Source organism: Andrena cerasifolii, chromosome 3, assembly GCF_050908995.1.
Source record: "Andrena cerasifolii isolate SP2316 chromosome 3, iyAndCera1_principal, whole genome shotgun sequence".
NCBI lineage: Eukaryota > Metazoa > Arthropoda > Insecta > Hymenoptera > Andrenidae > Andrena > Andrena cerasifolii.
Window position 1 is genome coordinate 13,651,195 of NC_135120.1, and position 23,500 is coordinate 13,674,694.

The 23,500-nt window shown below is 48.3% G+C and overlaps 1 protein-coding gene across 1 annotated transcript in view; it reads left to right on the plus strand.

Annotated features, from left to right (window-relative positions):
• The window catches only part of LOC143367276 (uncharacterized), a 256,180-nt gene that overhangs the window by 218,028 nt on the left and 14,652 nt on the right, over nucleotides 1-23,500 (plus strand). Inside the window, exon 4 of the mRNA XM_076808912.1 lies at nucleotides 7,113-7,621. Coding sequence (XP_076665027.1) covers nucleotides 7,113-7,621 — 509 coding nt within the window. The remainder of the gene's footprint in view (nucleotides 1-7,112; nucleotides 7,622-23,500) is intronic.

Genomic DNA, 23,500 nt, shown 5'->3' on the forward strand with positions numbered 1-23,500 from the left:
CCATCTAAACAATTAACGGGCCATTGAGGGGATGAGGGAATACGATCGAAATGCTCGTCTCTATCTCGACGTAACCAACATGGACTGAATTCCTATTTTCATCCGATCCTAGGTACTTATTAAAAGAACGTCTACCGTGCTACTTAGCTCTGTTTCTCAAGGGTCGCTGTTCGTTCTCAGGAAGTCGTCGCAGATGGCGCAAACATCATCCTCTCGATCTGCCTAACAACATAATAAGCGATTCCTTGCTACTTCGCGCGGACAGTAGGTACAACGGCGCCAGGAGAAACTGAAATTGCCCGTTACAACGCATCGCAAAGCGACGATAATCGCGGAATGCGATTAGTTATCCGTTTCCATCGAGGGTGAGGCTGCGATACTCTTTCAGCGCGTCTAACTCGAACTCCTGAGAGGAAGATCTTCGAGCAACGAACACAATTAAAAACCCAGAACTTCTTCTCAGTTCTGCGCCACCTTGAAACAGCCTCCCCTATAAAAACAATGCCACCCTCGTCTCTGGCTTCGCCATTATTCTCAGGGGCCCCTTAACGATCTCGGCGTTCGATTACATTATCAGAAACGGGAAAAGACCCAGAAGGAACCGGGGGTCGCGATCGCGGCGACGACTCGGAGCACAGTTTGTACAGCACTGTAAACAGCCAGGCCGGCGGGGTTACAGGGCGCGAGTAAATGGTATGTAAACCGTGGCGAGCTTCACCCTTAGCCGGAGCGGGGCCCTCCTCGCACTCCGCAAACTCCATTAAAACATTATCCACGTGCCGATGCGCTCGGAAAATCAGACGCGACTATCCTGCCTCCGTGGCGTATTGATATTACGTCCACGGCATCATCGCGCCGGTTATGTATGCACGCACTCGAATCTCCATTTCCTGGCCGCCGCGATCGAACCCGCCGCGTGTCGGGCTTTTCCCCCTTTTTTTTTCATATTTTTGCGAAAGGTCAAAAAGCCCCGCGTCAGGCTTTTTGTTTTTTTGAAAAACGCTTCAGCCAGGCGGACGGCTGGGACTTTCACCCTACTCGTGCCTCTGGGCGATTTTTTAAATGCTTTTTTGGCGAGCCTATGCGAGTTGCGGAAAGGGAATTGTGGGATTGTGGTGTATTGAGTTCTTGGAGGTGTAATGGGATTGCGAATAATGGGGGAATAATTGAAAAATTGTAATTTTAAGCGAAGGTTTTTTCCGAATCGATGCTTATTACCAGTGACGCACCCAGAGGCCCCGGCACACCCAAAGAAAGGGCTGTGGAAGAACAAACGAAAACTGCATTTTATTCTTTAAATAGTGAGATGTTCTCTTCTGCTCTTTTGAGAGAAATTACATCAGTTTTTTAATGATTACGAACAAACTATGGCTTTTAAAAAAGAATCGGTATGATAAGGACTAGATATCGATGTGCGGAATAGTCGTGCCAAGTTTCATTCAAATCCGTTCAGTAGTTTTTGAGAAATCATTGGCACCGATTTGAAAAACACAGGTTCGAGAAAACAACGTTCAAAGTTTAAGGTACAAGTTAAAGTGGGATAAATATTTTTCTTTTAATTTACAGAAAATCGTCGATTCCGGGGTCATAGAATTGACCTTCAATTGATATTATAGCTTCTGCGAATTCGTTATTGGAAAACCGATTTTTTCCACCACTCTAGGCGTATGTAACCCCTTAATGAATTTTATTGAATTTGCATTAAAAATATTTTTTATCCCTTCGACTCGGCTCCCCCAAGATTAAATCCTGACTGCGCCACTGCCTATTACGATACTCACCGTTGTTCGGTGTGTTAGCAGCTCGTGCGTACATGTCCCGCGCGTTTCCACCGCGTAAACTGCAACGTAAACACTGTCTTTTGTGAGATCCATCGATACGAGGCAGGGCAAAAATAATGCACGGGCAGAAATCCCGTGAAATTTCGACGGACGTCCGCAAAAATGCGCCCCGTCCGCTCGCGTAAATCCAGCTAACGCACGCCCGACACCGCGCCACCCTTTCCATCCACGCTCGTTCGTCGGAAAATTCGTTGTCGCGCGCAGCCATCGAGGCGATCCGGGTAAAAAAGAGGAGAACAACAGCAGCGCGCCGCGGGAAACCGAATCAGAGGCCCGATGGATTGTCGGGAATAACGCGTGTCCGTTTCACTCGAGCCTGTTTGTTCCTTTCCTTCGGCGCGCTGGCTGAAGATCCCAAAGTGAGAACTCGCCTCGAAGGAACCAACTCTTCCCTTCTTCGATTAAACGCGCTCGTCAAACAGTAAGTTTTTCAAACGCTTCTTCTCTTACCTACCACACATCGCGCGATTCCACCTAATTGCATATATTTACATTTTTACGACACCTGTTAGAGCTTGGAAAATATTTCAGAGCCGATTCTCAGGGAATCATAATGGGGTGTAGCGAAGAAGTTGCTAGCTGTGGGGAACTTCCACGACCATCCTCGCGCTCCCTTTCTGCTTTATCAGCGCTATCCGAGACTCCTCGATAAAGACGAGAGGTAGACGCGTTTTACGAGCTCTATTAACGAAACAGTGTAGCGCAGCTTCCCAGGGTTGGTCGAGTGGAATTCCTCGGATCTACTCGTGTCCGTGTCGCGCCAACTATTATACTTTTGAACAGCATCAATTATCTAAAGGCCCAGTTGCACCCCTAACCCTCGTGGAAGTCACGCCCTTCGGTGCAGGTCAAGGGAAACGAATTCACGCGACGTGAGAAAGCCTCGTCGAAGGCGAAAGGCGTCCAGTTAACCAGTGCTCGTCGTTCCAGAAAACGATTCCAGGCCCCCTCGCGCAAGGAGAGGCCCCGCCGACTAGGTGGCGAGATCGTCATCGCGTTTTAATTAAATCGAAAATCGGATAGTCATTAATGACAAGTGGCGCCCAATCGCGATGACTCCGTGATTTCTATTGATCCCACGCTGGGACCGCCGCGAGGGTCGGGACCGCTCGCGGAGTCCCCGATGTGGCACCTACAACGACAATCATCGCTGCCCCGAGCCGCCCCCTTAATGCTATCGCGAGGGAACAGAAAGGACGCGCGTAATGGATCCTCCCGCGTACACCGTCCCCGCTTTCCCATCGCGCCGATACACGACAATGAGCGATTATCTCTGCCGCTTGGGGCCCCGTGCTTTCAGGCCCCAACCGAGAACTTTGTTTGGGTTGAACGGACCCTGAATCGTCGTCGCTTCGATCCTTGGAATTTTCTTCCCTCAACTTCCTGTCGAGTGTCTTATTCTACAGTGCATCGCTACATTCAAGCGAAACACAGAATAAAACCTACCCAGGCTTGGGCATTAACTGAATAAAAAAGTATTTAAATATTGGATCAAATTATACTTACTTCAACTTCAGATTATTGGACGAATAAAGTTCATTTTTTCATTCGACAATAACTTTTTAACTGTTATTCTCCATTCGAAATGTTTATTTCAATAAAATTTTCGCTCAGGATTTCAGCCTGGGGGGAGCCGAGTTGAAGGGATAAAAATATTTTCAAAGCAAATTCTGTAAAATGAATTAGGGGATTATAAAAATTTATTTAGAGAAAATTCCAATTTCCTTTTCTTTTTACAAACCTCTTGAATTACTTCAGTCGTGATTACATGAATCTTCTTTTTCTTTGAGGCGTGCCAGGGCCCGTTGCCACCCTCTGGGGGCGCCACTGATCTACAGCCTCAGCTCGTAAGACCCCAATTTCTATTTTCCACCTCTCTTACATCTTCAATCGACTCTCGAGATTTTCAACGCTGCAAGCTCGTCAACCGGATCCACCGAGACCAAACAACTCTTAGAGTACGTAGAACAGTGTAACGATCGCGATGGAGTTTCACGAAGGGAAAACGCCCGCAGCCAGTCGGCGCGTTGCTTTCTCAGAGACACCGACACCGGCGTATATAGTCGTCGAAACAGCCGTGTAAGGTCTCGAGGCGCTTTCCCTCCAGAACCGTCACGCTTTTCGCACCTGACGATTCCTATCTCGGGACACGAAAGTTTATGGGCCTTCTTACCACGCAGACAACGCTCGACGATGGTATCGTGCGCCAGGGTTTCGCGTACGACGAAAACATTAATCGAAACCGTGCACGTTAATCTTTCCCCACCCCTATCTAGTGCCCCATCAATCTGCGAGCACCGCCAACGATCGGGAATTTATTGGCTGGTAACGATCACTCGGCCTCTCGCTTAGGGGTAAGAAGTTGTTCGCCGCAATTTTTTAACGATCCACCGTGGATCCGTCTTTGGTTAAGCGACATCGCAGCGAGAAGCTTAATTGAGTTTGGCTGTTTTCATTTCGGTAGGGAGATCCTGTTACGTAATCTGGAAACATATGGTTTCGTTCTTTCAAGATCAGAGTTTTGATTTCGCTGCCGCCTTTAATCCCTCTAATTACGGCAGATGTTCGCGCGATACCATCTAGGTTCGACGTCTCGAAAATATTATGAAAGCGAGGCAAATTGCGGCGAGGGGCGTTTAGAAAGGACTCGCCGAATCGCACCGTTTACGGGCTGCTTTCGAGCGTGCGGTATTATTTAATGATTCCGAGTCATGCAGGAGAAATGATTACTTTGCTTCGCGATTACGTTGACACTTTCGCTGGCTGCATATTACGCGAAATACCAGGGGAGGGTTTTTCGATAGCTGCAAATGGCAATGCACCCTTAGAAAAATACTATCGTGTCCGTGGGGATCCACTATCCAGCATCCACCTATTTAATCAGCAGTTAAATCCATCGATAGGGTAAAGCAACCAGTGAATGACCGAATTGTTGAATCTATGGACCTTGAGATTAATACTTGAATATATTTATGTATAGTAACAAAACAACTGTTGAAATTGCATTTAAATTTATTTTTCTTGAAATTTCTATAAAAATAATTACTTATTCTTATCGTAATTTTAAAAAAAAAACAGTTATAAAATGCAAAACATGTGGAAGCCCAGTAAATGACCGCATACTTTTAATAAGAATTGTACTTATGAATGTTTGCTTAATACGCGTAACTAAAAATATAGGATATTAAAAGTGCAACTACACTACATTTGTAAACATATAATAATGTTTAAATTTATAAGTGACATTTCCTTGCTTAATGGTTATTCACTGGTATGCGGTCAATTACTGGTTGATTTCCCCTACGTATATATTAAATAATTAAATAAACTAAGAGAACGGTCCGCTCGCGAATGTGTCAACCTTTTCCTTTTACACGCGCCGCGTTCCAAGAAAAAACATCTGGTCACTCTAATCACACCGCGTGCTCCTCGGTCTCCCGAAGCGGGCTCGCTGCTCAGTATCGTAGACGTCGTAGTACGGGCGATCGCCGTGTAAGCCGAGACACCGCGGCGGCAGCAGCAGGTTGATGGATGCCGAGTCTCATGAGAAAATCCAGTTGGTGGGGATGTTGGGAGTGTTGGTAGCAGCGGTGTACGTTAGCTGAACTATCGTGCATTAGGCGTGTGGTGGTAGCCGTCGGGTCGCTGTGGTAGTAGAGCCCCCCTCTAAGTGGTGGGGGCAAGTCCGGCGGGCCCGTTGGAGGGGGTAAGTAAGTACCCTCGGTGGCACGGCGACCCTAGGCTCCGTACGATACCCGCGCGGAGCGACAGAAGCGAGAGGGACACGGCGGGAGAAGGCTAGACCCAGGGGGTGGAAACTCCAGCAAAACTTTTGGATCAGTATTTGCGCGCCCTCTAAGCTACGAAAGATTCTGTTTGAACTAAAATTCAATATGGCGGCTCATGAAGGAAAAATTAAATACACTCCGAATCTGCGTACTGTAATATGTAGAATAAGAAATAGATTTGTTGACACGTTAAGAAGATTTTGATAATGCCTACAAATGTATCTCTTACCCTACATTTTATATAAAATACTTAATTGTAAAAAATGCAAGTAGAGGTAAGGATTAGTGAGTGGCTCAGAATTTTCTTTGAAAAATGTTCCTTGTATTCAGTTTAACAATTTGCTTAAACGCTAGAGTGTTAAGTAATTATGTTAATTACTTATATTACATTGTTCATGTATGTACATATATATTCCTTCGTACGCGACCTCCATATACATGGTGTTCCTCTACCTATGGTCAATACATTGGGGTAGATGACCTAGAATTCAACATTAATTGCGGTACAGCATCGTCTTGTAATATTTGGCGAATGCGTGTAATTTTGTAGGCACTTACAGGAAAGTGTAGTTGACAAACTCTGTAGTCACGCAATTCAACAGATGTAAGATCGTCCAGGTTCGGATTATTAATTGCCTGCTACCATTGTTCACTCGTTATCACGTTCTTAGAGAAGCTGTGTCTCTTTATATTTCTGTTCGAAGTACAACTTGGCACTACGCATCGCCAATGTACTGTTGGTCCTCTCCGCCCTCCCCCTGCAGCTAACAAAATTCATTTTTATGTCTTTTAATAGCATTTAACGAGTGCATTCCAAAAATACAAGTTTTAAGTTTAGGAAATCATTTTCAATATTTTTCACAGTAAATTGAAAGTTTTTGATAATAGAGTTTATAACCTAAAAATTCAAAAACATCACGAATATTCAAAGAAACAAGTGTCTCAAACGTAACTCAAACCGTACATAAAGCTTTCTTACCACTCACCCTCTTTGCAGTTGCTCCATTCTTCTGCACATTCATTTTAAGTTATTAAACAGTAAACACAAGCAAACACCAGCGTTTCACTCACGCTGCACTTGTTTTCGCTTACAAGTCAGTATGAGTCTCAGCCGATCGCGTATGTACAGACACAGGCACAACTATACCGCGACACTAGCACCCTCTAAGCTATGAATGCCTGTTCTTTCCTGTCTAAACGCTATTCCGGAAGTTCCCTATTCAGTTTCCACCCACTGGCTAGACCTCGCGAAAGGGGACAGAAACATAACGAAAGGACAGGGAACGCCAGTGGGACGGAGGGTGTGTTGGGCTCGGTAAACGCGGGGGTGGGAGGTACCCGGGTGCCGGACGGAGAGGGGGATCGGTTGTCACCAACACAGTGGCGCGCGCGCGCGCACCGCGGCCAAACAGACGCTGCTCTCCCGCTCCCTCTCTCTCTCACTCTGTCTCTCTAACCCCGTCTGTTCTCCTCTCTGTTGCAGCGCTGGCGCGACTCTCGAGCCTCCACCAGCAGCGGCCGGGTGGGGATGTCGTCTCCAGCCCCCAGCGCGCCTCTGGTAGGGAGGACAAAAGCGGCGGAGGGAGAGCGAGGCAGGCGACGCCGACGACCGCGGTGACGACGACGCCGACGACGACGACGACGACCCCGTCCAGGGAAGGAGGTGGAGGTGGCGGTGGCGATTGCGGTGGTGGGGGGCTCGGCGGAGGGGAGATTAGCGCCCCGGGTGGGGGCGGCAGTGGTGGGAGCGTCGCCGGTGGTGGTGGCGAGGCCGCGGAGAAGGAGGAGAGGCCACCGGCTTCAGAGAGTGTCGAGCCGACGGTCGCGTTCGACGTCGCATCCCTCGTACTCTACGGCTCGCGCGCACTACCCATACGCCTAAAGATCTTGCTCGATCTGTTGTTCAACCAGTTGCCGCACGCGCAAGTGACACGTTTGCTAGCCGCTTTCGGCTGGACGTACGAGGATTACACGCGGGGATACATACTGCAGGTGAGTCGAGATCAATTTCACCAAACACCGGCGCACGCTGGGCGGGAGAGTAGGCCTCGCTTGACGCGGTAGTACAGGATCGGCGGTGATACCGATTAGGAGTTGCTGTCGGGTGACTTGACGGTGGTTCTGTGACGCAGTTCAACCTGGGGGTTTGACAGACGACTGGTGTGACGGAGTGTGACAGGTCTGGTAGCAGGCAGGGTCATTGGACCTTGCTGGTCTTTCTTGGGAAGGATTTACTTTGTGACGTGGAACGGGTTAGGAGGGTAGGCCAGTGATAGAGATTGTTTTAAAGCTGCTGCTGAGTAGAGTAGGTTGTTGTTAATCGTAGCTGGGAAGATTAACAGTGCAGAGCTGGGGAACTGGTTGGAGACTGACAGGTAGAGCTATCGAGCGAACGTCACAAATAGAAGGGAATAGAGTTAGATGCTAGTCTTTTAAACTATAGAAGCTATGAACATAGGAAGAGGCTTAAAAGTCTCGCGTGACAGTCTAAGGGATGGTACATTTACCTCCGGTTCGTTAATCTCGCGTGACAAACTCGAGCGGAATCCGGCAAATGGAAGTCGAAACGGAGTATCACCAGTGACAAGGATGTGTCAAAAACCCGCGAAGTGTCGTACCATTAAACCTCGTCTATCGAACACGGACAGTGCCTCTGAACGTCGTCGATGCCGATGGGAGAAATCGACGACGGATCTTCTGTGCGGATCGAGCGTATCGGGAGGAAGGGACAGTGAGAACGTCTCGGGGAACGGTGTTTGAAAGTGCATCGCGAAGTGCATGGTGTGCCCCGCTGGATCAAGATAGCAGCCTGAAACGGAGTGCTGGTGCAGTCACATGGAAATCGGAATGGGAATTTCGTGGAGCGCATCCGGCGCGATGTCCTGCGCCGTGAGATACGCGGAAGAAGATTGCGGGATCTGGCTGTCGCGAGGATCGATCGATCGTCGTCCGACGATGTTTATAGGCGTAGAAAATCACTTCCCCGAAGGTTCGACGAGGATGTCCAGATCTGAAGAAGCTCGTGAATCGGGAAGTCCGCAGTTTCGCGAGTGGGATACGAAGGGGAGAAGATTGTGAAGATCGACAGATCCAGAGGACCGAAGAAAAAGACTCTCCTCCATTTGGACTGCTGCTCTGTGAACTGTGATTCGTGACGATCGACTGACGTACTGGGATCCAGGGAGCTTTCTCAACGAAGAAGATGAACCACTCCGAGATTTTGTGTGACCAGTGTGATACTTCTGCGCGAGCCACCGATCTTCCAAAAGTGTGATAAAACCGTGCACACCGAAGCGATACCTGCCAGATTTACGCGAGTTCGTAGCTGTGGACACTCGGCGATTCTACATTCTCAGCTGTTGAAAAGTTCTCCCGACCCCACCAAGCGCGCCCCCGACTCAACGAACTCCCCAGTGCGCGTCAGACGTCAGATCGAAAACCGTCGGTAACCGAAATCACCGCAGCGGAACCAATTCCTCCACGCAAGGACCTCCGATTCCACCGAAACCAGTGACTGTGACGAGGACGCTGAAAAGTGCAGCCTCCCGACTCCCGAACAAGCTTCGAAGGCCCAAAGTGCCGTAGTGCGTGAAGGTAATTAATCCCGATCGGTGGCTCTCGCCCTGAAAAAAAAAAGAAGAAAGGAGCAGTCGTCGAAGCAGTGTCGTTCAAAGAGTGACTGCCTATGGAAGACTGAATCCACTGCAGCGGTGATCGCCGATGATTAAGATCGAAGCCGTCGTGGGCAGAGGCTCGGGAGGACGAGGCGGAAGATCGTCCGCGGTGTTTCCTGGGAAACGTGTCGCGGCGTAAATTCCGCGGCTCGCTCGGGAACACGCGCGTCGCGTCCGCGGATGGGCATTAATCTCGCGGGGCCGCGCTAGAAAATGGCCAGTATCCGTGTAAACTGAATTGCGCCGGTGTCAGCGTGAAATTAAAACGTATGGAGAACCGGTTTCCACCTGGACGGTGCGCGCACACGGTGCCTCGGTGTCCAGCGTCGATCCGCGTGCCGCCACGACACCCTGGAATTTAATCGAGCGGCGAGTTTCCGCGACGAGGCGCAGCCGAAATCACCTTGCCCTTTGACCGGCCGGCGATCCGGGGATCAGAGAGCGCCGCGGACGGGGCCCGTCGTGCTTTAATGGTAATTCCGAGTTGTTCGACGAGCGCAGGCTACCTGGACGGCACGACGAGGTCGAGGAACGAGGAGGAGGACGGGAATTAATGTGATCGAGAGGCAGGCTTAGCCGACGTCCTTTTTTCCGTCCCTTTGGTAGCTCCATTATCCTCAAAGATGAGGATATGTGCCGCGCGAGTATGGTATTACCCGAGTGCGTAGTTTCGCGTAGCTTATGATCATCTGGGCTTCGATTTGGAAGGCGTGTGTTACTCTAACGAGGATGTTTGGCGGTTTAAATAAGAAAACAGCGAGTTTGAATCGCGGAGTGCCTGTATGGAGAGTTCCCGATGCAGTTGATTTCCCCCTGACAGCTCGATCACCATCGTGTGCGATCCACGAACGAGAACTCAGCTCCCCTTGTGTCACTGGGAGTGTCGTAGGTCGGGTGAAACGCGTACGATTACTTAAAACCGGCGGAACGTGCCTGGAATGACGACGCTGGCCGCCCTTGCTCCGCGCATGCTTCTCCTTCGGCTCCCAGCCACCCCGAGGGCGCGCTATACTTCGAGTCACGGTAATAGGTGATTAGGTTGCCCGTGGAGCAACAATTTTCCCCGAAAGTAGATACTGCCTCGCTCCGTTGTGGACGCGCGAAACGCGCTGTCGTCGACTGTGGGAACCGAAGTGGAAGAATGCAACGCGTCATCGCGCATCAGAGAGGCTGCGCCAAAGCGATGGTATTACGACTGCAGAAAATCACCTTCGCCGCCGTTAATTCTGTTACGCGGCTGTGAAATTCGTCGCCTCGATGCTCGATAAACTCGCACCGAAATCTCCGGGGTCTCTAGCGATCGTCGATCAGCGCGCCGAGGTGAAAATGCCAGGGGGGGTCTGTAACGCTTTTTAAATCCTGTCATGGCACGTTAGTGCCCCCTCCTCGACAGCGTTGTAGAAATTCTGCTGGATGCGCTAATAATGCGTCCCGACGTTACCGGCCAAATGAGAAAGTCAATGGATATTTATACAGGCTTAACACGCGATACGGGAGTTACATTCGGTTACTTTCACTGCGGATCGCTTACGAGCTCCGCTGCCGTAATGCATCATTCCTCCGCGGAACAATCGTATCGGCATGGACGACTCTGTTTCACGGTGTCGGGAGTATCCTGCCGCGGACGTTCGGCGACGATCGCGCGGGAATACTTGCGGGTGGATATCCTGCGTGTTGGATACGTTTAGCGACTGATTTAGCGTAATCGACCGAGTGTCCAAAGCCGCTTCTGTTTGTTTCTTGTTCCCGCTCCACCGGCAAACAAACGGCCGCTGGGAATTCGGGAAAATAAGTAATCGAGTGGGAGCTGCTTTGGAGTTGTCGGTGGACGGGTGTTGCGGAGATTGCGAGGGAACACTGAAAGAATTCTGAAGGTCTTCTGAGATTCGTTCTTGCGAGAAATACTTCTGAGCGTGTTCGTTATGGCAACGTTAAATAATCGATTGGGAATACAGATTGCTAGTGGAAGATAATTGCAGAGGCTTTTTTAGAAAACACTGCAAGTGTCAAAAATTAAATTCTATAGTATAGCATTACCATTGGCACGTAAACAAATTTTCCAATAAAAATTAGTATGTTCTATTTCTTCGATCATTGAGATGTGATGAAAGTAAAGAGAGAAGAACTTGAACATATTGCTGAAGGTAGTTTAAATCAAAATTTGTGGTACCGATTATTATTTTTACTTCGTCTATTTCTCTGTTATTTACCAAACATACGTGGCAATATTAATATTCCAAATAAACCAAATTGATATAGTATCTACGTTGGCGAATCAATGGTGCATTTGAAGCAAGATGTAGTAAACGGTGTCAAATAGTATGAATTTTAGAGCTAAGATTTGATAGTAATTGCCATTCGCCATCTATTTAAATTACCAGTTAAAATAATTGCAATTCAGTACCGAATTTTCTGACGGAATTACTTCCCTGTAAATTTGTAGTATTGCGGCAGGTGTCTGTGTTCCACTGGGCTCCAAAATTGAAATTGCAAGTATGTCAGAGGGGTATAGGAGAATGTCAAGGGGATTGTAAAAGTTATTTTATAGAGTAGGTTCAATGCATGAACGGTAATCGAGAAGGAGGGAAGGAACTCATTATGGTGACAGAGACTGATCTAGAAATTAGATTCGTGGAACGAGGAAGGTTTCTTTCCTCCTCTCTGCAACGACATCATTTGGTGAAAGCGCGGTGCGATAAAAAGCCTGTGAATTCAATTCAGAAACGTGTACCACACGCGTAGCGTGATTCTTCGGGTTTATCCGAACGGGTTTATTCGTGCTTCATCCGTGGTTTCTTCGGTCCACGGTAATCGATGAGGAAGTTAATGTTCTTTCAAAAGTGTCGCCTCGCTATCGACTCGGCGCATGCGACATCTGACTAGAATATTAATGAACATTGGTGTCTTAACTGCTCGAGGTATCTTCAGGCGATTATCATAATATTCTCGAGATAAAAAGGTGCTAATTCTGGCGTCTTCCATTATGGTTCGTCGTTTATTGTTCTGAACGAATGACATTGACATTTAGCTGTCTCGTAACAGACTTATTAAAATCTGATGTACTGTTACTTGGAACTGTCAGCAATGATTGCACAATGTTGAATATTTTACACTGAACTTCCAATGAATTCTTCAAGCGAGTTAAAGGGAGACTTTCCGCGCAAGCGTTCCAGATCAAAAAGAAAACGTCCACTTCCATCATCGCCTCACAGAAACAGTGAACAGAACCCACCCAAATTAATATCTTCCCCAACGACCCAACTCTTCCACCCAAAATCAAGCCTCCACCCCGAAGAACATCCAACCTGGAGTGAATTTGGGGTAACTCGAAGTCGGGAAATGTCCCTGCGAGTTTTTCGCGGTATCTCGCGCGTCTTCTCTTGAGCGGAGAGCGCCGAGGGGTCGGTGGACGTGGAAACGGTAAATCATACCGCGGCGTCGGCCCGTATCGGCTACATTTCGCGCAGTGGAAGCCAATTTCGCACGACAAGCGGCGATACAGAGGCCGTGGAATCCGGTAGGGTTTCGCTGGGAGCGAGCGTTGCAGTTTGCGGCGGACGCTTTAAAAACGCCAAACCGCCACGCGCGTCGCGCCCAGATTTACGAGCGAGTTCTGCGCGTCGCGAATCGCCTCGCTCCCAAAGGCAGAGGATAATCTTCCCGAGCCGCGTCGATAGCCCTTTGTCGAACGTTGGCAGCGCATTCCCGATACCTCGCCGGAGTTCCGTCCAAGAAGTTCGCCTCGCGGACACCCGCCCTTTCTCGCCACCTTCTCTCCATTTCCAACTCCCTTCATCCCCTGATAACCTACCAACACTGTCACTCTAAACTCACTCGCTCTTGCCCTCTGTTCCCGTGTATAATCCTCTCCGAAGCGGCGACTCTGCTCGCGCTATCGAAAGCCATTAACAAAATCGCATGAAACGTCGAGTAATTTGAATCGAGTCCAGCGGAGTGTTTAAAGCGAAGGCTAAGTGAAACAGGGGGATCTAAAAGCCAAACAAATGGAGAGCTCCAGGTGGCGATCGCCGCGACCACTCTCGATAGCATCTCGGTCGATCGGGGACGCCGGTTTATTATCCTCGGGCTCCGTTGACAGTCGTAATTGTATAACATTCTTTTTGTTCCTTATTAGCGGGACTATTCATCGATGGCGACGGTGATTTTTCCTCCTCCAACGCCAACTCCCTCTGTACCTCTCCCCCCTACCCCTCTGGCCACACGTCAGCCGTGAAAGGGCCGCAGGCAACCGTGACGAATTTATGCCCGCGAACGCTCGGAACGGGCCGATTCGAATGGAAAAACGAAAGTGACGAGCCGATCGCGACGACCGCGTGCGTGCGTCTCGCGCGAACAAAGGACCCCGGAGCCTGGTTTTCGCGGACGGGTCGCGGGTTTCGCGCGATCGCGACTTTCTATAGCCAATTAGACGCTCCGGCAGCGATTTTCGCGGATGCCGCTGGCCTCTTTGGCGATACCGGCGGGTCTTGCGGCTTCTCAAATGATGAAAAGGGTGCACGCTTCCCTCGCTCTCGTGGCTCTTGGAGACATGGGGGAAGGTGAAGTGGATTCTGTAATCGTGGAGTTGTGTGCTGGTCCGGTTTCGTGGATTGCACAGTGGCGAGGATTATTCGGATTCCACTGCTAAAGATTGCTATTCTCTGGAAGAGTAACAGGAACTTGTATCGTCATCTGTTTGAAGCCACGAATGAGATACCGTAAGTTCAGGTCTGTTATTCCGAACCTGGCGCTCTTCGCCTCCAAAGTATTTGCGTGGGCATGATTTTTTTGCCGTTACTCGCTCTTGAATCACCTCGCGGTGATCGCGATTACGTTGTCTAACCTTGCATTGTGACGTTAGTATTGTCTTCCTTATACGCGTCAACTATGTAATGCCCACCAAAAATCGCGAAACAGTTCTGAGTTTTCGTAGGCTAGTTTTATCCCTGAGGAATATTTCTCCACAACAACCCAAGTGTCCACAAATGCCGTGGCGCATTTTGGCAAAGCGAAGCGCGGCGATACGAAAAGAAAAGACCAAACCGAAGCGCAGCGACAATTAATTATTTAAGCGCAACGGCCTTAAGGGGGTAGTGGACTATTGGATACGTAAAATCGTTAGTTTCTTTGACGCTAAATTACTTTCATACCAAACAATCTTTATAGTTGTGCTTTTGACAATATATTGAGGGCACGCTTGCGAGTATTTACACAAAAAAAATCGTCGGAGTGTGTAAAATTGTCGAAGTTATTAATCGTTGAAGATAGTCCTGCACGGCGCGCCGCTGCAGGTGGTGCACATCGATTCAGATGAACCAATAATCTGAAAGCAAAATGCTTTGAGGTGATTATTCTATACACAAATATCTACAGTGTGGAAACTTGCCGATGAATTTGAACAAAAATTATGGAAGTTACACACGAATCAATTTTTTTTCAACATTTTTACGGGAAAAAATCGTCTTTAATCAGTTATAAAATATTTTACAAACATCCAATGTTGATGTGGAATTTTTACACGATAGAGAATGGAATTCTACAGGTCCAGTTAAAATTTTAAGTGAAAATATTCATTGCTTCAAGAGTTATGATGCACACTGTTTCTGAAAATGGTGTTTCGAGAAAACCGGCTTCAAAGTTAAGTGCCCTAGGGTAAAGCAACCAGCAATTGACCGCATACCAGCGAATGACCACTAGGCAAAGAAATGTCACTTATAAATTTAAACATTATTATATGTTTATAAATGGAGTGTAGTTGCAATTTTAATATCCTATATTTTTAGTTACTTGTATTAAGCAAATATTAATAAGTACAATTCTTATTAAAAGTATGCAGTCCCTTACTGGGCTTCTACACGTTTTGCATTTTATAACTGTTTTTTTTTAAATTACGATAAGAATAAGTAATTATTTTTATAGAAATTTCAAGAAAAATAAATTTAAATGCGATTACAACAGTTGTTTTGTTGTTATACATAAATATATTCAAGTATTAATCTCAAAGCTCCATAGATTCAACAATTCGGTCATTCACTGGTTGGCTTACCCTATGCCAATACTCGACGGTGCACTCAGTTATGTTCGCTGCTATAACTTCGGCAATTATCTGAATTTCTTCATGAAATTTTGTGTAAAAATTTCATAAAGGATAAGCCTTTCAAAATCAGTAAAAAGAAAGTAATCGATTTTCTGAAGCTGAAATAGTCCACTACCCCCTTAAACCACCTTCTGCCCTCCACAAGCCTCCTGTCGAAAGATCCTCTTGGGCTCACTTTACAAAAATCCTGAAGCTCCTAGAGAACTGTTTCTCTCAGAGTATCGCCGAACACACAGCTCGCTAGAAACAAAGAGCCACAAAAGGATCGCCTCTAATTAGCCCTCCGCGGAGATCGCCTTGATGCGGCGAGCGGCACGCCACCCCGCGCAACAGAAATCGCGTTTCGTGCGGATAATGCTACCGCGAGCCGCGACTCCGTCCTAGCTTACAATCCACGAAACTCGTGGACGAAAAAACGCGTCGGGACCCGTAAGATCGAAAGTGGCAACGGCAAGTAGACGCGCGGCGGAGAGCGGAAACCGTCGAAGATGGTAGCCCGAAGCCGATCGACCTGTCATTACTCCACCTCGATGGGAGCATGATCCAAAACCGTAAATTACAGAGCATCCTGGACAGGGGGGAGGAGCAGGGGAGGGGACGTGTACACGAAGGAAGGGAGAGGGACAGGGGCGAGACAGCGCGAGAGGGGTGGAGTCGCGGGGGGGGGGGGGGGGGAGGCTGGAGAGAGATGAAGGGAGAGGAGTGGATTGGGTCGATCACTGGAGCGGAAACGTGAAGCTGGCCGCGCGATCGGGTCGATGGAAATTAAAACTCGGACGTGGCATTTACGTGGACTACCGATCCGACGGATTCGGCGCTGGCCGAGGTGGGGAGCAGGCGGACGTGGAACTGAAAGGGAAAAGGAGGAAGGAGGCCCAGAAATTGGAAAAAATTACGGGGTGCTTGGAGGCCAGGCCAGGGTCGAGTCCTGGGAGGCTGGGAGCCTCCGCGAGTCTTGCCATTCGAGCACTCTGCGGATCGTTAATCGTGTGTGTCGATCCTCCTGCGAGGTGAATCGCTCGGAGGTGTATGTGTACGTAGTTGGTGGACGTTGCCTGGCCTGGTACGTGTAGGAAGTTCTTGTGAGACTCGAAGGGTTGGTTAGGTGGAGCCAGCCTTCAGAGTGTCTTTAGGAGTTGGTGTTTTGGGGGGTGGAACTTGGAGTACAGTGTATCTACGAAAAATAAGGGAATTGACAATGTATTATATAATAATTCAAACACTGATGATATTTGTCAGAATTGTTGGTATAATATAGAATAATATTTGTTAACAGTAAGTGATAGTGAATACAAGGGTAAAAACAACTCTGTACGATTTAAATGTTCGCGGGGTATGTCTCTGCACCATGGATGTTCTGTGCAGAATAAAGGTCTAAACGCACTTGTCGGTCCCGGGTCAGTACCGTTCCGTCCTGCCAGTGGTAAGAAGAGACCCTCTACGTCCCTCTTCTTCTTACCACTGGAACTGATATGTGTGCGCAGACCTTAAAGGAAAAATGTCGCCTCCGCATCCTTCAATATGTCCTCTGTGTCACTAAAACAAGACAAAAGGGTCGTGGAAAATCCCACGAGTCAAGAGGCCCAATGCTCTCCAACTTCTACCCTGCTTCTATGTGTAAATATCGTTGAATTTCAATAATATTGGTAAGAATTGTTCCTTTTATTCGAAGTATATTAATACAACACTGGGTTCTTCTTAATTTCGTAATTTTTTGCTCCGTCTTCTGTGATTAGGCTAGATTATTTTTCCATCGTTATCGGTTGCGTTGTTTCTCTAAAAAACATCTTCTGCCTCGTTGTACACAATCTCCTTTGCAGGTTTAGTCTGACATTAAACTGGCCATTCTACTTGAAATTCCTCTGTCGCCGTCTCTTGCGCTCCAAGCACTCAAGCTACTGGAGATTCAAAGAAGTGTTTTAGAATATTTTATGGTGCTCGGCAAAAAAGTTGCGCGCTGCAAAATTTTAGCGGGAATTTACTTTTATCACCTTCGGTATCGCAGCTATCAAGCTTCCTCTAAAGACGAGAACTGTAATTGTTAACAGCGGCGATTGATAAGTAAGAATGATTAATTTAGGTAGGAACTTTCCGTCTTTCTCGTTGGAATCGCAACAGACTCGAGTGTAGTTATTTCGAGTGTTATCATTTTCCATTTACAAATTGCCCGAACGATAAGGACGCCGTTCCCCGTGAAACTCAGGAAGAAGAACAGTTCGCGTGGCGTTTCGTTTCGGTAATTCGAGATTCGTTACGCGATCGCAAATGACGATTGCCGTAACATCGCCGGTGTAACGGGAATTCGGGATTAATAAGCGCATTAATAAAGAACGATCTCTTAAGTACACGAATCGAAACGTTCTGCATCGCGCTCGAAACCGGAACAGACGCAACCATCTCTCTAAAACGAATGCAGTTGTTAGCCATCGTTTTTGACACTAATTGTATTCGGAACACGATAGAGTTGCAAAGCCAAGTCGCATTTAATGCTCTCTAAATATGGAACAGAGTTTTCTTCCTATCGTTTTGTATATCTCCTTCGATTGTGTTCATTCAGCTTCGAGTCCGATGATCGACCTCCTCATAAATTTCCGCAACGCACAGAGCGATTAATCAGCAGTAAAATAATCAAAAATTCTTTTCATAATCGCCTCGAATACAGCCTGAATATTTCAGAGTAAATCACCCTTCCATACAAGTAGCTTACGATCAAAGATTCAAAGGCTATTGTTCCTAGGCCACAGAGCACCTAAGATTCCATTTCAAAATAACATCGAAACGACTGAGGCCCGAGGTTTATGCTGCGCGACTGACATCCAAACATTACGAAAACATCCTCTAGATGCCTGAGAACCGAACATCTTTCCATACAAGTAGCTAACACTCGAGGGCTCCACAAGCAGTATTCATGGCAACAGAGAATCTAGGATTCCACTTGAGCGTGTCATTCAGACGTCTGAAATTCGAATCTTTCATTCAGCAGAGACACGGAAGCATTACGGAGAAGCCACCTCGACGTCCTGCCGTACAATTGCTAAAACTAAAACACACAAAGAACATCATACCAGGAATTCAAATATTTAAGCCACTAAAACCAGCAATTTTCGCCAGGAACCCGTTCCTGTCTTAATTCGTCAGCAAAAGGAGCCCGTCGACTGTCCAGGTAGAGAGCGGTGTCGCGTTGTCTCCGACGTTCACCGAGTAAAAAAAAAAGAAAAAGAGAACGCCACGCCTTCTGGTGGGGCCGCGCAAAAAACGCGTTTCGTATGTAAATCGGCCGCGTGTTCTGGCAAAAGGAAGTCTGTTGCGTACGATTCGAGGGGACGATTTCGCGGGGACGAGCCGTGGCCCCAGGGCCGCGGAGGAATTATTATTAGTCCGCGATAATGGCAGCGTTAAACGCACTGAACGGGCCGATCAAAGTCACATTGTTCATCTTTCGCAGCGCGAGCCTTTGCCTCGCGGTGATCGCGAGTCGCGCCACGAGGAAAAAGCGAAGGAAGAAAGAAAAAAAAGAAGGAAGAAGTTATCGAGCCCCCGATACCGATCGTTAATGGCTGGTTCTCCGTTGTCCCGCTTTTACGCTAGCGCTCTCGATTCCCGAACGTCGCCCGTTGCAACAGGACCAGCAGGTATTAACGATCGTGAGCCGGATCGCCGGCGAGCGATTCGGTGGCCGATCCCCGCGATCGATAACGTTTTCCCTCCGATTTTTTGCTAATGTACTAATGCGTAATGCCAGTGTTTAAATATCGTCCGCGCGTAATCACGGGTGTACCCGTGGCTGTAACTGATTGAAACCGAAGGCTTCCTCGGTCTCCTTCTCGTTCAGCCTCGACGGGATGAAATTGCTGGGACGCGGATAAATCGTGTGCACCGGGAGCCGGGGCCCTCGAGCTTCCCCTTTTTTTTTCACGCGAATGCTCCGCGTCTTTTTGCGGGGGAAAGGAGGACGTGGTCGGAAGTCGGGAAAAGCAGGGGGATGAGACGAAGGTGCCGATGGAAGGGTTCTATCCCCCGGTTTGGAGCGTAACCGTTGGGACACTGAGAAGGAACGCAACTGGAGGAGAAGAAACGGCCCCGGCCGCGCAGGAGAAACCCAGCGACGACACACGGCGGTGGGACGGACGGACAGGGACAGATCGGTGAGGAGAGGGAGAAAGAGAGACTGCAGGTAGTTGCAATCCAATTTAGAGGCGGATATCCACGCGAGATCTTCACGATTTCTACACACGAATAAGACGGGGCCGCGCAACGGCCGTGAAATCATATGCGGTGTCCAGTCACGGATGGCATTGCCGTCGATCCCTGGCTGTCTCTCCTTTCGAAGGGAAAAGCCACGGGCCGGCCGCTTGCTGATCTAGCCGTCAGATGGCACCAGCCACCGGAACTGGATCCGTTCACTCGCGGCGCGTGCACGCGCGCGTCCCGATCGAAAGGAGAGCGCGCGCGGATCGCTCGCGTCGAAAGCGATTTTGTAATTCGCCAGCGAAGAGACCCGACCACGCAACGTCCTCTGGCTTTCATCTAACGATGCAGCTAAGAGATTCTTGCTCCTAAGCTCTGAATTCTGGGGGCAGACTTTGTCTGATTCGGGATTTAATGCGACGAGGATAGTCCGTGGAGCAGAGATGGGTAAACAGTTATTTGAAATAAAAGTTTGGGTAGAAAATTTGGGCAAAAAGATTATTTGAAATGAAGATTTGTGTACGAAATTTTTATTTCAAATAATTTTTTGCCCGTCTCTGATGCGGAGGAAGAAGGGAATTGGAATTCTGGATAACCAGGGGCGTAATGATTTTATTGGCAACGGTGTAGGGACGAAGAAAAACGAGACGCGTAGATCGCGGTGCCCGCTGCACCGCCGCGATTATTCATTGCGCAATGGAACGCGCGTCGCTAACGCCTCCAACTGCAGCACAATGTATTCCCATGCTGCAGGGGAACTGGTTTCCCCGTCTGAAAAATGAATTCCCTTAACGAAGTTTAAACAAGCCGCGCCGCGCAGTCGTCGATCGACGTAGTCTTTAAGGGAAACAGTCAGTCAAAGATCAGCCCGCGGTTTCCCACGGTATTACTAAAATTAACGATCATAGCGTAACGTGGCGTAGTATCAGTGATCTTAATATTCCTCCGAGCCGCGCTGACATCCACGTGTATTGTTCCGAGACCACACGAGTGGGATTAAATGTTGTCCCGAGGCAGCGGGAATTTATTGAAGCGAGAGCCGCGATCTTGCAACCCTTCTTTTCCTCCCCACCTGGCACGCTTAGTGTGCGCGCAGGCGTGGGTCCCGGGGTCGTTTTCGTTTCCGCAACAACGGCGATTGTTCGACGATTTCATTAGCTCGCTCGCGCGGCTGATTTTTCCGTGAGAAGGCGCGGGGAGGAGAACAGTCTTGAACCACTTGAAACGGGTTAAACGCGATTCACATCGTTCCGATTCTCACCGGGCCCGGTATGATTTATTTTTTGTTTAAATTAGCAAGCATCCCAGTCAGGCGTTTCCTTTCTTTTGTTTACGGGGTCGGATTGCCGCGGCGCGATCGACGCTGCCGCTGGGGAAAGGAAGCCGGGCTCGAGTCCGACTCCTCGCCGTGTCGTTAATTTGCAAATGAAAAAGCGAGGAGGAAAAAGAGAGCCGGCACCGCGCCGATCCATATTTCACGTCCGCTAGGCGAATGATATATTGCCGGGCTGATCGCTGGATGGAGCTTTATGAACATTTAATTGGAAAAGTTAAAGAGAAACGGTACATTGAGTCGCGTATCCTCTAGCCGGAGAAAATGGCGGCCACTCGGAGTTCTCCACGGTTCTGCCAACGTTTGACAGATTATATTTCCCCTCTGCCTCTTCTGTGATCCACTATGATATCGAATGCTGGGCTGTCTAGGTACTAGTTATCCGCAGGGGCGGATTTGGGTATAGGCTGAGCAGGCTGCTGCCTAGGGCGGCAAATGTCGGGGAGTGGCAAATTTTGGGAAGTAGAAAATTTGGGGGTTGGAAAATTTTGGATAGCGGCAAATTTCGGGAAGCATCAAATTTTGGGGAGATGCAAAATTTGGAGAGCGATACAGTTTGTGAAGCGCCAGATTTTGGAGAGCGTAAAATTTGAGCAGCGACATAATTTGAGAAGCATCAAATTTTGGGGAGCGATCAAATTTGTGGAGCGCCAGATTTTGGAGGGCGCAAAATTTGGGAAGTGACAAATTCTGAGCGAAAGAAATTGGAATAGGTTTAAACACTGAGGCTTGAGACAACTTTAGAAACAATTCTCTTCTTTTTCATATAGCGAATTAGAAATAACTCATAAGTATATGAGTTGTGATATTGGAGCATCAAATTTTGGGAAGCGATCAAATTTGTGGAGCGCCGGATTTTGGAGAGCGTAAAATTTGGGGAGCATTAAATTTTGGGGAGCGCCAGATTTTGGAGCATTAAATTTTAGGAAGCGATCAAATTTGTGGAGCGCCAGATTTTGGAAGGCGCAAAATTTGGGAAGTGACAAATTCTGAGCGAAAGAAATTGGAATAGGTTTAAACACTGAGGCTTGAGACAACTTTAGAAACAATTCTCTTCTTTTTCATATAGCGAATTAGAAATAACTCATAAGTATATGGGTCATCATATTGGATTAACTTTGAAATTGCCTCGGCTCGTTTAAATTAAAATATTTGATGATATTTCGCGGAGAGGACGTAGACACTTCTTAGCCGAGAGTCGCCAAATCTCCAAACGCGTCCCTGGTTATCCGTGTATTCCACAGCAGAGGCATCAAATGCCGAAAAACCAAAGCCTAGGTAATTGAAAATAGGTGTCGATTACCAGCAACTAAATTACCCTTTATCGTCGAGGTATAATCGATTACGAATCCTCTTTGGAAGCCTGGAAATTGAGGCTGTTCTTCTGGAGCTTCCTCGTCTCGCAAGAATGCGCAGGAAGAGGAGTTTCAAAGCACGACGGCCACAATGTAAAACACACAAGAAGTAACCGCACCCGAGGCGATTTAAGAGACAGTAAATGGCGCATGAACGCGCTCGCTGACAGTGGCGTCGTCAGCTGGGCGGTCGTTTCCACTCCGTCCATAGTCAATTTTTCAGATTTACATCCGAAGCCCGCTGTCGTTACCGTAATTTATCGGTAAATTCCCTAGTAATCTCGCTCTCCGGGCCCTGCGCCCCAATTATCTCTCAACTCATTCGAACTAACAGAATCGGAATGAGGGATGACCGAAATCCACGACATTCCGGCTGGTCTCCCAATTTAAAGGACATTAGATACCCTTGCCCCCAAAAAAAGCCCTTAAAGACATCAAGGAAGAGGCAAGAAATTGATCGCCCCGAGGAAGTGGCCCGCGTGCAAAAAGAGACATTCTGGCGTGCAGGAAGATGCCACCGATTACATGGTATCAACGGTTTAACGATCGCTCTCACGTACGCGCGATTTCGCTAATTCGACTGTTACCGGTGGCTCTCGGAGTCACGGGAGTCTCAGTCGGCCAGTTCGATCATTACCAATTGCCTCGGAGCGAGCTCGTGTGCTCCATCTTTGTGCTCGTCGAATCTCCGCCGTTTGTTTCCTCGTCCCCTTTTTGTCCATCCCTTGGCCCATAGTTTTAAATCTCACGAACCTATCAGTGGCAGCTCATCTGCCTGCAGAGGAAGATCGACGACCGAGCTAAGAGAGCAGAAGGGTTTAGTTAAACAGAGTAGGCGGGATGAGCAGCCTGCGATCCAAGGCGAATATCATCGGGTGCCACTCGCGTGTGGAATTAAACCCGAGTCCCACGGTAGTCTGGCATTCTCAGACACGACCGTTTAGGTCCTGCTGTTCCTTTCACGACGAGCAGTTTAGCCGATTCGCGGAACACCTTTTCACTCCGCGGACCTCCGTCGGTCACGCACACGTGCAAATGGTCACGATGACTACTCGTCCCGAGCGCGGCGCTCCTCTCCAGGCCGGCTCGTGTGGGAAACTCGCGGGCGAACGAGGAAAACGCCGAGTCCCCTGCGTTTTCGGTACCCGCCGCGCCGGAAGCCTGCAGAAAAAGGTGACGTTTTTTCCACCCCCGCGACCGTTTAAAGGTGAAAGTGGAGGCTCT